The sequence below is a fragment of the Sus scrofa genome, chromosome X, assembly GCF_054392235.1.
Source record: "Sus scrofa isolate SSC_HxYL_T2T_F1_AM1 chromosome X, Sscrofa_HxYL_maternal_Yorkshire_Landrace_v2.0, whole genome shotgun sequence".
In the NCBI taxonomy this organism is placed as follows: domain Eukaryota; kingdom Metazoa; phylum Chordata; class Mammalia; order Artiodactyla; family Suidae; genus Sus; species Sus scrofa.
In genome coordinates this window covers 37,731,233-37,747,513 of record NC_139401.1, presented here as the reverse complement: position 1 = coordinate 37,747,513, position 16,281 = coordinate 37,731,233, and the positions used below count along the sequence as shown (strand labels likewise).

Genomic DNA, 16,281 nt, shown 5'->3' with positions numbered 1-16,281 from the left:
CTACTAATATCCCAAGGCAGCGTTGTATTTCTCCTGTCATTAAGATAAGACATTTGATGTGCCTCCTTATCCTCCCCCCAAATTCATTTCACAAGGTGGACTGGTTTTCAGGCTCCAGAAACACCCCGTTCCACCAGGTTTTCTTTGAGTGCTGGAGAAACTCTGGGGCACGTCTGAGTCACACACATTTTACTGCGTCTCCCCTGGCATGAGATTCGCATCCACTGGCATCTTCTCAGAGTACAGTTGACTTTCTTTCGGTCCCGAATCCAGAACTTCACTTGGCATGGGGTGATTCCAAAACAGTTTGAGGCCAATCTTGATTGGCCCTGGCAAAGTCAGCCCAGCCAGGTTCACTCTCAGAGGTCCCCTGTCCCTTCACGAATGGCCACAGAAGCTTTTACTCTTGGCTCTGCGTTCTAATAGCCCCTCTTGCATGGACTCTGCCGAAGCAGTGCTTTGAGATTTTCGTCCATATCATGTGGCTTTTCTTGCTGCAGTTTCTATTCTTTTTTATTGTAGGATCTGGAGACTCACCGCTAGAAGACGATGAAGTCGGGTATTCATACGCTAGATATAAAGGTGAATGCTTTGCTTCTGTGCTAAGGAGGACCTGCTGATGTCAGGAGGACTTTGCTTCTTGCCCTGCAGAGCAGACTCTAATAAAGTGACCAGACAACACATTTTAAATTCTCATTACCTGTCGAGAAAACAACATGTTTAAACATTAATACGCATACGCCCCCCCCCCGCCCCCATTTGAAAGAAAATAAAGAAAACCAAATGAAAAGAGAACAAAAAGCATTTGGAAATCTCTGCAGTGCTGTCCTTCAGCACCCCAGTGGTCATTTTATTTTCATAAGTTTCTCTCCTGTCCTTACTTCTGCAAAGCCAAACTCTAGCTGATGAAAGTGAAAATCAAGCCATGAGTTCTGCCTGATTCATACATTACAGCCAGAATCGTCCAGAGTGAACCACCCAAGGTCACATCTGGACCCAGCGCTGCTAATGTACTGAGATGAATGGGGAATGAGAAAACTTGATTTTCATAAGCTCGTTTCATTGTGCTCTGAGTCCGGCTTGGCTCCTGAAATGATGAGTAAGGGGTGTTGCCCAATGAAACCTTAATCTAATGATAAAGAGCTTCATCTCTATCTACACATTCGGCAATCCACCCCCTCCAGCAGGTATACAAAGCCCAATCGAGAACTTCTATGCAGGCTCAGGTAAGTATGTCCACCTATATTTCTACGGGTGAGTCGTTTTTCTGAAGCTTAGGGGAGCCTTGGGAAAAGTGAGAGGAAATGTAGATTATTTCTCTTTGAATCTAGTACCTTTTATCGTTGAGAAATAAGTTGAAGAGAATTGGTTGATAAAGTTTCCATTGTGGCATTTTGTCCAGGAAGTCTGTCTACATTCTGGCAAGAGGACACTCCCTTGTTCTGTCGTGATCTGTCTAAGTTATAGGAGAATCAGGGTAGTACTGGTCAGCCTTTGGTTGGAGAGAGTCCTTCAGTTGTTTTCCACACCAGTGAACAGCCTTTTTTTTTTTTTTTTTTGCCTTTTGTCTTTTTAGGGCCGCATCCACAGCATATGGAGGTTCCCAGGCTAGGGGTCAAATCACAGCTGTAGCCACCGGCCTATGCCACAGCCACGGCCACGCCATATCCGAGCCACGTCTGCGATCTACACCACAGCTCACAGCAGCCCTGGATCCTTAACCCACCGAGCAAGGCCAGGGATCAAACCTGCAACCTCATGGTTCCTAGTTGGATTCGTTAACCACTGAGCCACGAGGGGAACTCCATGAACAGCCTTTCTAATATGATGACTGGTGCCTATGACCACGTGGCACCAGGTGCATAGTCCAGGTTTGCTTATGACCTGTGAACACAAATACTCATTCCTATCCACAGCTCATATATTATTGCCTCAGGAATTAACCAGCCAAGCAAAGCACAAATTTAATTAGAGGTTTGGAGTAAAGTGGTGTTCTGATTCCTATTCTTAATTAATTGAGAGTTTTGAAAAAAATCTTTTTTTTTTTTTTTTTTGGTGTCCCTTATTGAAAACGCTTCCTAAAATGCATGTGTGCACATGCGACCCCTCACATGTGCAAGAGCAGTTACCTAGTGCCCTTAGATCACCATTCCAGTGTTTATCCTCATCTCGCAGCATTGCAAGTGGGGGAGGTAGACCAGATGGCCAAAATACGCCCCTGCCCTAGAGTTTACCCGGTATGTTTAAGAAGAAATGCTTCTTAGGAAGTTGTTTTCATTGTTCAATTTTTTTCAGTTTTAACATTGAGAGGCAAGCCATCGTTAGCAGGGGGATGAATTGTAGATCATCAGGCCTCTACACAGTGTCCGGCACAGAGTATATCTGCTCAATAACTGTTTCTTTGAATTAAACTGATAATTGATCACATTTATAAACGACAGGAGAAAGTGAAATGTAACCAACACTTACCGTGTTCGCAGAATGTGGCAAGCATTGCTTTTGTTTCTTTTGCTTGGAATGCCATCATATCTTCGCACAAATAAGGGAAGGAGGAAAGCCCATAGAGATATGTTGTTACTGCTTATTTATGGATGAAGGAAGCACAGGGTAGCGAGGGGAGGTGGCTTTGCCCAGAGTCGCACAGCTGGCAAACATGACTATCGGGTCTGAAATCCAGATGTTTTAGATCAACGGCCCCACGTTACTAGCGGCTCGTCATTAGTCTGCCGCATGACACTGCTTACCCTGGGAATTCCACATTGGCCCAGGGAGATGAAAAAGCTTTCCTGAATAATCAGTCTCGGTTTCGCCCTAAATAAACCCTGTCTTAATTGAAGCAGCATAAGAGCCTTCTTTATTTCAACTTCTATGTTAAACGTTTCGTGAATTCACTTTAACTCATGGTGTTTACACGGACTTCAAGTCACTTGCTGACTTTTTAATGACTGTCACTGCTGGGCTCTTAAAATATCAAAATATCTTCCAAAGATTTGCCTTGGGAAGTAATCCAAAAGAAATTCCTTTTGAGAATAAATAAATACAAGCTTCCCCCCCTCCACATACACATGTTGACAACAGCACAGCTTTGGGATGCAGAGCCAGCACTGCTAGGATTTGAAGACTCAGAACATCCAAGTTAAAAAAAAAAAAAAAAACTACCCAAGTTCCTGTGGTAGCTCAGCAGGTTGAGAACCCGACCTGGTATCTGTGAGGATGTGGGTTTGAGCCCTGGCCTTGCTCAGTGAGTTAAGGATCTAAAGTGGCTGTGGCGTAGGCCTGAAGCTGCAGCTCCGATTCGACCCCTAGCCCGGGAACTTCCATATGCTGCAGGTGCGGCCCTAAAAAGAAAAAAAAAAAAATAGGTGAATTGCATGGTTAAACTAACATATGTGAGTGTGTGATAGATGCATATGCAGGTGCTTCTGTAAGGCACTTGCTAGCCTTAAGGATCTGTCCTGGGCACATTTATGGAAAAGACGACCATAATGTGTGGGTCTGTGCTCACAGTTGTGGCTGTACTGCCTCGTATTAGTTTACCCTGAAATTATGTCCCAGCTAAACTCACGCCGAAGTCCAGAAGCTGGAGGATGTGAGTGTTTTCAACATTTGAGTGAAAAGCAAGTAGAGAATTGGCTGCCCTTCTGGGTTGTACATCTGCGGAATTGTGATCAGGACCCAGTTTGTAAAAAAGGATTTGCCTTCAGCTGGAAGGGTTACAAGAGATGCCCCAGAGGTATCAGTCAGAAGAAGGAGCAAGGAGGTAGGCATAGGTGTGAGATGGGTAGGGGATAGAAGCGTGAGACAGAATTTGGATCATACAACTTCAAAGCTAGATGGGGAGGTCCCGTCGTGGCTCAGTGGTTAATGAATCCGACTAGGAACCAGGAGGTTGCGGGTTCGATCCCTGGCCTTGCTCAGTGGGTTAAGGATCTGGCGTTGCCGTGAGCTGAGGTGTAGGTCGCAGACGTGGCTCGGATCCGGCGTTGCTGTGGCTCTGGCGTAGGCCGGTGGCTACAGCTCCGATTCAACCCCTAGCCTGGGAACCTCCATATGCAGCAGGTGCGGCCCTAGAAAAGACAAAAAACTAAAACAAACAAAAAGCTAGATGGGACCTTGAAAATAATTTAATCCACTCTTGTCTCTTACAGATTAGGAATCTAGTTCCCTGAAAAATTTACTGAGGGAGTTCCCTAGTGGGCTAGCAGTTAAGGATCTGGTGCTGGCACTGCTGTGGGTTGTATCACTGCTGTGGCGTGGGTTTGACCCCGGGCCTGGGAACTTCCGCATGCCCTGGGCATGGCCAAAAAAAAAAAAAAAAAAAAAAACCGAATGGTTCAGGGTTACTAGGAGATGATAATGTGTGCCCAGACCGCCTGAGTCTGGCAGAGTTCTCTCACCCACCCTCTGCTAGCTCACTATTTTTCATCATCTTCCTCTGGGTCTCCCGTATTTATTCTCAACCCTTTGCTCTTCTGCTGTCTCCAAAGGGGACTTTTTCTCTCAGTCAAGGGATCCAGGGTTTGGCCTGTAAGATGATGGGAACAGGGGGCAGTGAAGGGGACCAGTTGGCAAGAGGAAAAGGCTAAAGATTGGGAAACAAAGAAGCATTGCCGTCCAGAAGGGCAACAGGGCAGACGGGGTACTAAGAGGGCGTGAGGCAGTGGGGACGTTAGGGCGAAGCTGGGGGTGGTGGAAATGACAAAATCTAAAGCGACCAATGATTTTTAGGCTATGAACCATGAAGTTCTTCCTGATGAAGTATAAAAAGTGCTTCTTTAGGGTTAAAAACACCAAATGCATTTTGGAGCTTCCTTGCGGGTGGTCTTTCCTCTTACAGTTGGAAAAGAAAGGCAGAGAGGGAGAGGGAGAGAGAAATATACCTCACTGCTAGTCATCACAGAAGCCAGTTGGTGCCAAATCTCAGTTTTATTTGACTGGTACGCACCAATGGATTTTTCCACAAGGTATCTTAAAGCCTTTTGGTTATAGAAGAAATAGCTACAGCTTGGCCATTCTTTTTTTTTTTTTTTTTTTTTTTTTTTTTTTGTCTTTTTGCCATTTCTTGGGCTGCTCCCGCAGCATAGGGAGGTTCCCAGGCTAGGGGTCAAATCGGAGCTGTAGCCGCCGGCCTACACCAGAGCCACAGCCACGCGGGATCCAAGCCGCATCCGCGACCTACACCACAGCTCATGGCAATGCCAGATCCTTAACCCATGGAGCAAGGCCAGGGATCGAACCTGCAACCTCATGGGTTTGTTTCAAGGCAGAAAATTCCCTTACCTTTGTCTTTTTTTTTTTTTTCCTTTTCCAGGGCCACTCCCACGGCATGTGGAGGTTCCCAGGCTAGGGGTCGAATCAAAGCTGTAGCCACCGGCCCACACCACAGCCACAGCAACGTGGGATCCGAGCCACGTCTGCAACCTACACCACAGCTCATGGCAACGCCGGATCCTGAACCCACTGAGCAAGGCCAGGGACCAAACCCACAACCTCCTGGTTCCTAGTCGGATTCGTTAACCACTGCGCCACGACGGGAACTCCAGCTTGGCCATTCTAAGCAAACATCCCCCAAAGGTTTTCATTTACCTATGATCTTGATAGTTATGACAAATTCCTGGGACAGACCATGATGGAAAATAACACAAAAAAGAATGTGTATGCATACATTATCATGTATAATATATACATCATGCATATCTATAACCGAGTCACTTTGCTGTACAGTAGAAATTGGCACATCACTTTCATGGCTTCCCTGGAGCCATCCCCAAAGAAAGAACTAAAACGTTTAAAACTGGTTCGAGAATTCTTTTATACTTACAAGAAACTAAAGGGGATATGTATGCTGTTTTGTACTTCACAGTCCAGATTTTTCTCATTTAAAAATGTTAGCACATTCAGACCATATGTGTAAATCCCAGAGGAAGGAAACTTTATTCAAGGAAGGCCTGTAGGCCAAGCGTAAGCTCCTGCAAGTCTGTATCCACATGGCCAGATTTAATCAACTCTAGGCTAAGCCTGGGCATCACCTTTTCCCAGAAAGTCCAGGAAATACTGCTTGAGTTCTGACTTCAGCACCCATTTGCAGCTGCCTGCAAAACACTGTACCTTAGCCCAAAGATGTCCAAGCACAAAAGTCAAAACCAAACCAAAACTATATAGGAGAACTGGACATGACTCTTGTTTTTTGGAAGGGAGCTATGCTCGCCACTATACCACCAACTCAGTGACTTGTTTTTTGTGGTTTTTTTGAAGGGCTGCATCCGTAGCATATGGAAGTTCCCAAGCTAGAGGCTGAATTGGAGCTGTGGCTGCAGGCTTACGCCACAGCCACCCGGGATCCAAGCCGTGTCTGGGACCTACACCACAAGGCAACACTGGATCCTTTAACTCACTGATGGAGGCCAGGGATCGAACCTGCATCCTCAAAGATACTAGTCGGGTTCGTTACCACTGAGCCACAACAGCAACTCCCATGTTTTGGGGGGTTTTTTGAATGAGACTGATGTGCTATCTCCAGTGCTAACGAGGCACCTGTGTTTTTTTTTTTTTAAGTGTGGTTGATTTACCATGTGCCAATTTCTACTGTACAGCAAAGTGACTCTGTTATATGTATACATAATGTATATATTATACATTATAATGTATGCATACACATTCTTTTTTATGTTGTTTTCCATCATGGTCTGTTCCAGGAATTTGTCATGACTGAGAAGCAGACAGAAACACATCCTTAGAAGAGAATTCTTGGAAAAGTCCAACAGGGAATGTCTCCCTTCCTGGCCACATGATGGCGCACGAACCCCACTCGCTGACAGCTCAGGTGCTGGGGTGGAATGAGGAGCTGGAAGCTGTAGGGAGGTGGCTCCTATTTGGGGAATGGAGAGCTGGACAGGCTTGAGGGAGCAGTCTGTGGTCCCCAGTGATTGTGCAGCGGCCACCGTGGGAAGTTCACCAAGAGGCTAGCCTGGCTCTACTCATTTTACAGCTCCTTCCAAAAGCCCAGGGGAGAGGTTGAGATGTATTAGCGTCATCCTAGCTGTGCTCTGGGCAACTAAGAGACGAAATTCAAAACCCCCTGGAACTTTGCCATTTGAGAAGGCTGTCACTCTCTTACCTAAATTGGGCCTAACTGGGAACATATGGGAAGCAATTGTTCTGTGACTTTCAGCCCAAATTATATCCTGTGGCAAGACCTTGGAGCTTCGTTCGCATTAATTAAGATTGTGGGATGAGTTTTTACAGTGACTAGGATACAGACTTGGAAAAAAATTGAAACAAACCAATTATTGACTCCCCACCACTATGGGGATGGTATAGATGGTTGACGCTAGGGTTCACATGACAGCAGTTGCAGTCCAGAGAATTATATATCTAGTTAAGGGAAATACCCAAAGGAACAAGCAGTCATTGACTATTTACCACGTGCTAGGCATTGTGCTAGGTGCTTGATATGCATTTTTTTTTTTTTTTTTAGTTCTTATATGAGCCCTATGACGTAGGTAGAGGTATGAACACAGAGAGGTCAAGTAACTTGTCCGAGATCACACAGCTACTGCGGGAGGAACCTGGACCCATATTGAGATACATCTGACACCTAGTCTCGTGATCATGACCTGCCCACCCAGGGATATGGGGCACTATTTGGAGGTCCACAGTCTCAAATGCAGCCAGCCAGGAACTTCAAGAGCGAGGAGACACATGTTCTGGAGATGTGACTTTCTGTTTCTCCTGTCCTTTGTTTCCGCTTCCTGTAGACACCCCGTGGTGCTCCCCCATCAAGGTGAAGTTCGGGGATGTATACTGCAGGGCCCCTCAAGGAGGCTACTACAAAACAGCCCTGGGAACCAGGTGTGACATTCGCTGCCGGAAGGGCTACGAGCTGCACGGCTCTTCCCAGCTCATCTGCCAGTCAAACAAACGGTGGTCGGACAAGGTCATCTGCAAGCGTGAGTAGCCCAGCCCCATGGTGGGACCTCAGGGCCCATCGGGGCCAACGGTCTTGTGCTGTGAGAGCAGGGATTGTTAGTGAATGTTTCGTGGACTTTGATGAGAAAAAGGTTTCCCAATAAACCCTTTCGACAATGAAAGAGAAAGAGGAGGGCAGGGCGTCTCTGGAGCACAGGGACACAGGTTCGATCCCCAGCCTGGCACAGTGGGGTAAAGGATCCGGTGTGGCTGCAGTGTCAGTAGCAACTACAGCTTGGATCTGATCCCTGGCCAGGGAACTCTATATGCAGCAGCGTAGCCAAAAAAAGAAAAAAAAATCATAAAAGAGGATTACAAAAGACAACAATTACATTGGAGTTCCCATCATGGCTCAGCAGTATCGAACCCGTCTACTATCCATGAGGACATGGGTTCCATCCCTGGCCTCGCTCAGTGGGTTAAGGATCTGGTGGTGTCGTGAGCTGTGGTGTATATAGGTCACAGATGTGGCTTGGATCCCTCATGGCTGTGGCTGTGGCGGAGGCCGGCAGCCGTAGGTAGCTCCAATTCGACCCCTAGCGTGGGAACTTCCATATGCCGCAGGTATAGCGGCAGAAAGAAAAAAGGAAACTCCTCTTGTGGGCAGAAGCCATTGGGTTCCTAGCATATGGCAGAAGTGAGATGACACGATCCAGACAGAAGGGTGTGATGGGCTGTTTGGGAAGGCGAGAGAACAGAAGTTTGTTTAGCGAACAGATTATTTCTGTTCAGTAAGTGCTGGACCCTGGAAAGGTGTTGGGGATTAGGAAATAAACAAGACACACCGGCTCTGCCATCAAGGGTCCCCAGCCATCAGGGGTCCCACCGAATAGCATGAGAGACAGCGGGCAGAGGTGTAAACCCCTGCAGAAGAACAGGAATGGTGCCACTCACGCCATGGACTCCTGGTAGTAGAGACAGCTGTTCTCCCAAGGGATAGAGCTTCAGGAGGCAGGGAGAGAATTACTGCACAAGGATGCTTATTCCATGAAAGGCAGGCTGCCTCAGGGGAGAAGCCTGGAAGCACATTTCAGGGGCTGACTTTTAGCTTCCTGGAAAAAATCACATCTCATTTGGGAACCTGCAGGTAGCACAGCACTGTCGATGTGCATTTTAGATGCCATTGCTGTTCAAAACAGCTGTCGTATCTGGAGCCTCAGTTGTGTGGCGAGCATTTCACATCCATGCAGTTCTTGCAGCAACACTTTCATGTGGACGCCATTGCTTTAACTTTATTGTTGGGGCGGCTGAGGTTGGGGGCTGCAGCCAGATGATCCAGCCAGGGCAGACTAGGCACCTGGGTGACGAAAGTGGTTACCCTCAGTGCTTCACCCAATGTCCCTGGCTACTTTGTGTCCATCCGCCAGCTTCTGCGTGCACTGCTCTTAAAGACGTGCACCTTCGGTGGATTTTTTTTCCGAGAAGAGGTTTCCTCTGCTCCTTCAGGGGACTGACAGGGCTTGCAGCTACCCTGCCTGGAGGCGGGACAGACTGTCCTTCAGGCTCCAGAGCTCCCCCGTGGGATCAGGCCGAGGCTGGCTTTACCTGAAATGCCACCTTCCCCACCTCCCCTGTCTCGCTTCCCCGACCCTTCACTGGGCTCCCTGGGAGCGCTTTTCTTACTAAAACACTTGCACACAAATCCTGGTCTCAGCATCTGTTTCCGAGGAACCCAGTCTAAGACAGTGGCTTAGCTGGGATGCCAACCCAGGGCAATCCGTGCACTGCCTTGATGTGAGAGCTCCATTCCCAGACCAGAGACTGAACGAGGGCAGCGGTAAAAGCACTGAGTCCTAACCACGAGACCACCAGGGAACTCCTCCTTTTTTTTCTTTCTTTCTTTTTTTTTTGGCTTTTTAGGGCCACACTCACAGTGTATGGAGCTTCCCAGGCCACGGGTAGAATGGTAGCTACAGCTGCCAGCCTATGCCACAGCCACAGCAACAGGGGATCCGAGCCACGTCTCTAATGTACACCACGGCTCATGGCAATGCCGGATCCTTAACCCACTGAGCGAGGCCAGGGATCGAACATGCATCCTCATGGATCCTAGTCAGGTTTGTTAACTGCTGAGCCACAAAGGGCACTCCCGGAACTCCTTTTTTGATTGTTTTTGATGTGAAACTTTGTGTCCCTTCGGTGCGACAAGCAACCATCCATTATATTTCAATGAACTTCCCCCTATGCTGTCAGAGTTTCCAGACTCCAAAACTCTGTGGACAAAAACTAAGAAATGCTGACTCACTGCTTTGCTCTTTTTTTCAGAAAAACGATGTCCTACCCTTGCCATGCCAGCAAATGGAGGGTTTAAGTGCGTCGACGGAGCCTACTTTAACTCCCGGTGTGAGTACTACTGCTCGCCAGGATACACATTGAAAGGGGAGCGGACAGTCACGTGTATGGACAACAAAGCCTGGAGCGGCCGGCCAGCCTCCTGTGTCGGTAAGAAAATATCACCAACCCTTAAGCAGCAACTATTTTGGGAGGAGCAGGGGTTGTCCGTACAGTGGATTGATTTTTAAGGAAGCCTCCATGTCCCATGTGTGAAGCGTAAGTGCCCAGGGGTTCTCTTGGCCCCTTCTTGTCTGGCTCAGCGCAGACCTCGCCTCAGTCTCTAGCTCAAGCTGACTTCACAGCTCCTGGCTTTCCTCGGGCTTGTCGCTGGTCTTGGGATGGCAGCAGCTGCTTCGGCTCGGGGATCTGCCCTGTCACAGTGACCAGGGTTATTGCCGCGGCCTGATGGTCCGCGGAGAGCCTCTCTGTGTCTTTGAACTGACAGACTAGTTCCTTTGTGTTGACCCTGGGAGTCAGAAAGCGCTCAGTTTGCTAAACTTGGAAGGGATTTGGCTCTTTCACCTTGCGGGGCGGCGGGGTGGGGAGTGGGGGTGTCTGTGGAGCAGTTGTTCTTAGTTAGGGTTGGGGATCTTTAGAAATGCCAAGTCTCCAGCCCACCCCAGACCTCCCCATCAGAAACTCCTGGGAGGGGGGCCAGCACTCAGTGTTTTGATGAGCCCCTCAGGGCTTTTCTGAAGGGCTTAGGAGCGCTCCTGATCTAAGGTGGTGCTTCTCCAATTTGGGAATCAGGGAGGGGCCTTGGTAACAACAGAGATTCTGATTCAGCAGACCTGGTGTTGAGCCTGGGATGCGGCTAGACCTCGCTGTAGGGCAAGGTTTCAGAATCTTGGCACAGTGGGCATTTGGGGTCAGATAATTACTTGTCGTGGAGTCCTGCTCTTTGCACGATAGGATGCTTGGCAGGGTCTTGGCTTTTACTCACTAGAGGCCAGTAACATCTCCCCCACCCCCAACTCCCATTCGTGACACCAAAAATGCCTTCAGACATTGTCCAATGTCCCCTGGAGGGAGGAGGAGAGGAGGGAGAAAAGCCACTCCCTTCTTAAGAATCACCTGTCATGGGCCAGTGGAGTCCCACCCTGGCTACTTACTAGACTCTTTTAGAACTTAGCCATGCTTTGGTCCTACCCTAGAGATCTGATTGAGTTAGCTTGATGCGGGACAACTGGAGGAGGCAGGGGGTGTTAAAAAAGCCTCCCAGGAGTTCTTCTGTGGTGCGGTGGTTAAGGATCCGGCATTGTCCAGCTGCTGTGATGCGAGTTCCACCCCAGGCCTGGAAACTTATGCACATTCCACGAGCGTGGCTAAAAAAAAAAAAAAAAAAAAAATCGCCTTCCTTTTGGAGTTCCCGCTGTGGCACAATGAGTTAAGGATCCGCTGTTGCTACAGGTGTGGTGTAGGTTGCAGATGTGGCTAGGATTCGATCCCTGGCCCGCAAACTTGCCATGGGGGCTGCTGAAAAAGAAAAACAAAACACAGCAGAATGACCCAATTAAAAAAAAAGCAGGGAATTCCCGTTGTGGCTCAGCAAGACAAATTTCCAGACCTGCAGGATTGGAAACGCTGGGGTGGGGCCTAGAAATCTGCATTTACATAGGCCCTCCAGGGGATTCTGTTGCTCAAAAGGTTGAGAATATGCCTTAGAAGATCACTTTTGGGAAGAACTTTTTTTTTTTTTCTTTTTACGGCCACACCCACAGCATATGGAGATTCCCAGGCTAGGGGTCGAATCAGAGCTACAGCTGCCGGTCTACGCCACAGCCACAGCAACGCCAGATCCGAGTCATGTCTGTGACCTACACCACAGCTCACGGCAAGGCCATGTCCTTAACCCACTGAGCAAGGCCAGGGATCGAACCCGCATCCTCATGGATCCTGGTTGAGTTTGTTACCACTGAGGCACAACGGGAACTCTGGGAAGAACTTTAGTACCTTTTCATTCAAAATAGTGCCCTGCTGGTTTTGGCAGCAGCAGGAAGGAAGCTTTTTAGAAATGTAGAATCTTGGGACCGATCCCAAACCTGGCAGATCAAAATCCACATTTTAAGGAGATCCCCAGGGCATTCCTGTGTCCTTTAAACACTGAGGCAGTCTGCTCTGGGACAGTGGTTTTCAACTCTAGCTGCTAATTCTGAATCTGGTATTTTGCCAAACTCTCGCCCAAGTAGTTGAAAACCACTGTCCCAGGGGATCATTTACTCATAGAGTGTTAGAGCTGCCAGGCCCCACCCCGACAGAATATTCTAGTCCAGTCCCCCATCTACAGATGAGGCCTGAGAGGTCACCTGACTTGCTAAACATTGTGTAGAGCCAAGCCCATGTCTCTGGGCTCTCAGGTTCAAAGTTGCTGAATCCAGCGCTGGCACTGAGGTGGCAGCTGGCCACAAGAGCTTGGCTTCTACCCTGCTGGAGTCTGCCCATCCTCCAGGGAGTTGCTCAGCTTGCGGTGCTAAATGTGCTTTACCCCAGGGACTCAGTGGGCAGATACTTAAGGAACGAGACCAAAACTAGAGGCTCCCCTCTAGAGCAGATGTGCAACAAGCCCTCTGGCCTTGGTCCCGGGAGTGTCTTCGTGATGGAACCACTGTCTACTGTCTTCCTTGGCAGCATCAGCCATTCTCACTCTGCCCTTATGTGGTTAATGAGCTACAGCCAGGGGACCTGGCCCGAGACACGAGCAAAACCCTTCTCTATCAGAGTCACAGTCTGGACCACACCTTGTATCCATTTGACAAGAGCATCAGGTCCAAATAATTACTCAGATAACTGACTCAGATTTATTCTGGGCTTCTCTTTCTCTAGGATTTATTTTTTTATTTTTTTTGCTGTAGGGCTGCACCTGAGGCATATGGAGGTTCCCAGGCTAAGGGTCTAACCGAGCCGTGTCTGTGACCTACACCACAGCTCATGACAACGCCGGATCCTCAACCCACTGAGCAAGTCCAGGGAGCGAACCCTCAACCTCATGGTTCCTAGTCAGATTCATTTCCACTGTGCCACAGCGTGAACTCCTCTTTCTCTAGGATTTAGATAGGAGTTTGAATTGATCAGCCGCTGGGAAAAGAGAAACCATTCTAGGTATTTCATACAGAGGAGAATTTAAAACAGGGCATTGGTCACAAAAACATAGGAAGAGCTGAAGGAGCAAAAGAAAAAAAAAATTGTTACCAGAAATTAGTTGATAGCAGAAAGCCATACCAACCCAGGGCTAGGGGTGCCGGAGCAGGCTGGTAGTGTTGTGCCAAGTCCATAAGCCTCACCTTTGATGCTGACATTTCTGTACCTGACACCATCAATGATGAGAATGAAGTCAGGACCCCAGGAACCCCTCACTGAAGCCCTGACCAGAAGCCCAATGGCTCCCGTATTTTTCCTGCCTTCTACTCTCATGAGAGGGTCTCCCACTGGCAAATCGAGTCAGCACCCAGCTGGCAGCAGGAGTCTGAGAGATGGCCTTTGGAGATTTTCGGTCCAGGCAGTACGAGAGACATGGTAGAAACACAGAGCACCAGCAGAGTATTGGGCACAGCAACCTTTTTCTGAGGTTTTAGACATCTCGTCCCCAATCACTGCGGTTCTCAGGAGAAGAGCGCAGAGCAGTCCCGCATGGCCAGGGCAGGTGGGCTCTGAACTCCAGACGTGCTCCTTTGGAAGGACATGACCTGAGGCCAGATGTTCAGGTCCGAAGAGCCCCTCCCAGATGTCGCTTTCACTCTCTCCCTCCGTGACTTGGTATGCGCCAGCCAGTTCTTCGAAACACGCGCCCCCCCCCCCTTCCTAAATTTGTTGAATTTCTCCCCCCTCACATTGGAAGGAGCAGAGGTGATGGGAGGGGAGAAGCTTCTCGCAGGTCTTCCTGCTGAGCAGGCACTGGCAGATTCCTTTAAGGATCGCAGTGTTCCGACGTCCAGATTGTGTGCAACAATGGAAAGAAAACGCTGATTGTTCTCAAAGAAGCAATAAGCCGGACCAGATGGGCCTGGAACCTTCCCAGAGGGGGAGAGAGAAAACTAAGAAACGCAGCCCACTTTCAGGGTACTTATCACAGAGAGGGGCTGGGGCAAGGCTCAGGCATATTTGGGGGAGGGCGGGATTTGTGCTTGCAGTGCGGGAGGCATGGTGGAAAGGGGACCAGTGAGCCGCCAGAGAACAATGAACTTCCGGGAAAAGGAAATGGACAAAACGCACAGGCGTGTCTTTCTTTGATTCTGTGACAGATCAGTTGGAGTTTGCCCCCAGTGCGTTTTACTCCGGGGATGTCACGGTCTGTTTTGGCTTTAAATGTATTAAATTCGTTGAATACTTTGTGTGTGTTGGCAGGGCTTGAGCGTCCTTGAACGTAACTCAGAGCCCCAGCCTTGTTTCAGAGCTGACACATGGTGTTCCCAGATGCCTGCACCGTCTTGAACAATGCCTCTTGGCCAGAGCTGTGCTGAGGGCTAAGCCAGTGGTCTTAGTTCGCCTCCGGATCTGGAGGGCAACAAGAACCCTGGGCTTGCTTTTGACGCTGAGGTGGTCAGCTCTGTGGTCGAGCTAATTTGAAAGGACCACGAGTTAAAGGGAATTCTCCGAGGCAGCCCACACTCTGGCAGTGGACTCAAAGCCATGGTTATTTCGGAAGTGGATATAGATAGAAACAAGTCAATGTAGGAGAAAAAACATAGTGCAGATTGCAGGAGGGAGGGTAAAATATTTCGAGAGCCACAGCTTCCATGGATCGAAAAAAATAAACTTTGGAATGTAACGACTATTGTTTAGGGGGATTTTTTTTCTTTCTTTCCAGTTTTAGTTCTTTTTGGTTACTTTGGCCTTGAGATAGAGCAGTGGACAGTTAGAATTACCTCCTCATCTAGAGACCAGATTTCGAGTAGATGCATGATCTCTGCTTTAGACCAGCACTTTTTCCTAGGCCAAAAGAGGAAGAGAAAAAAAAAAATTCAAGAAAGTTAAAAACCCATGGACGATGAAAACCGAGCAAACACCTCTGGACATGCAGAGAATGCCATTTCGTTTTTGTTTGTTTGTTTTTTGCTTTTGTTTTGTTTTTTTTTTTTAAACAAAGGACAATGTAAAAACCAACTTGGTTTTTGGAATTACTCTCTGCTTGTTGTATAATTTCTCTAGAATCAACGAGTTGGAAAGTTAACACAAATGGGATTCTGGAATAGAAAAAAAAATCAGGGATTTTTAGATATGCAAATTGATGGAATATTTTTCTGGCTGCCCAACTCTGATAGCAGGGTTTACCCAGCGGCCCCTATAGAAGTTTGCTGGACTGAACGGCATTATTTCCAGAGATTCACTTGAAGGTACAAACACCATGGAGCTAAGAGTAAATGCATCAATGCCTTGTTGCAGATGCTCTGAAATCACACCAAAGGGTTGACAAATACACATTCCCTTGCAAATTTCAGGAAGCTCATTTCAGCTTTGCCACAACTTGCTCGATGGAGAAACCGTCCACTTTTTACCTGGCATGATTTGGTAGTGCAACCTGAACAGGTAAACTTTGAGTGGCCCTCTGTAATAGAAATATATCACCAATGGATTTTTAGTTGGGCATCTTTCTGATGAAAAGAGTGACTTCTAATTGCGGAGTTCATGGCTTCTCTTCTTTACTCTCTTGTCGATGGGGGAAGTTTTCTTAGTATCTTACATGGTGCCAAAGAGATGAAACTACTGGAGTTCCCATCGTGGCACAGTGGAAATGAATCCGACTAGCAACCATGAGGTTTCAGGTTCGATCCCTGGCCTCGCTCAGTGGGTTCAGGATCCGGCGTTGCCGTGAGCTGTGGTGTAGGCTGGCAGCTGTAGCCCCAATTTGACCCCTAGCCTGGGACCCTCCATATGCCTCAGGTATGCCCCTAAAAAGCAAAAAAAAAAAAAAAAAAAAAAAAAAAGAAAGAAAGAAATGAAACCACTTTCCAGAGACATCCAGCAGGATTACACTCTAGCTGG

At 48.0% G+C, this 16,281-nt stretch overlaps 1 protein-coding gene across 1 annotated transcript in view; it reads left to right on the top strand.

Annotated features, from left to right (window-relative positions):
* The window catches only part of SRPX (sushi repeat containing protein X-linked), a 114,912-nt gene that overhangs the window by 58,506 nt on the left and 40,125 nt on the right, over positions 1-16,281 (top strand). The window contains exons 2-4 of the mRNA XM_001927105.6: positions 523-582; positions 7,758-7,949; positions 10,234-10,410. Coding sequence (XP_001927140.1) covers positions 523-582; positions 7,758-7,949; positions 10,234-10,410 — 429 coding nt within the window. The remainder of the gene's footprint in view (positions 1-522; positions 583-7,757; positions 7,950-10,233; positions 10,411-16,281) is intronic.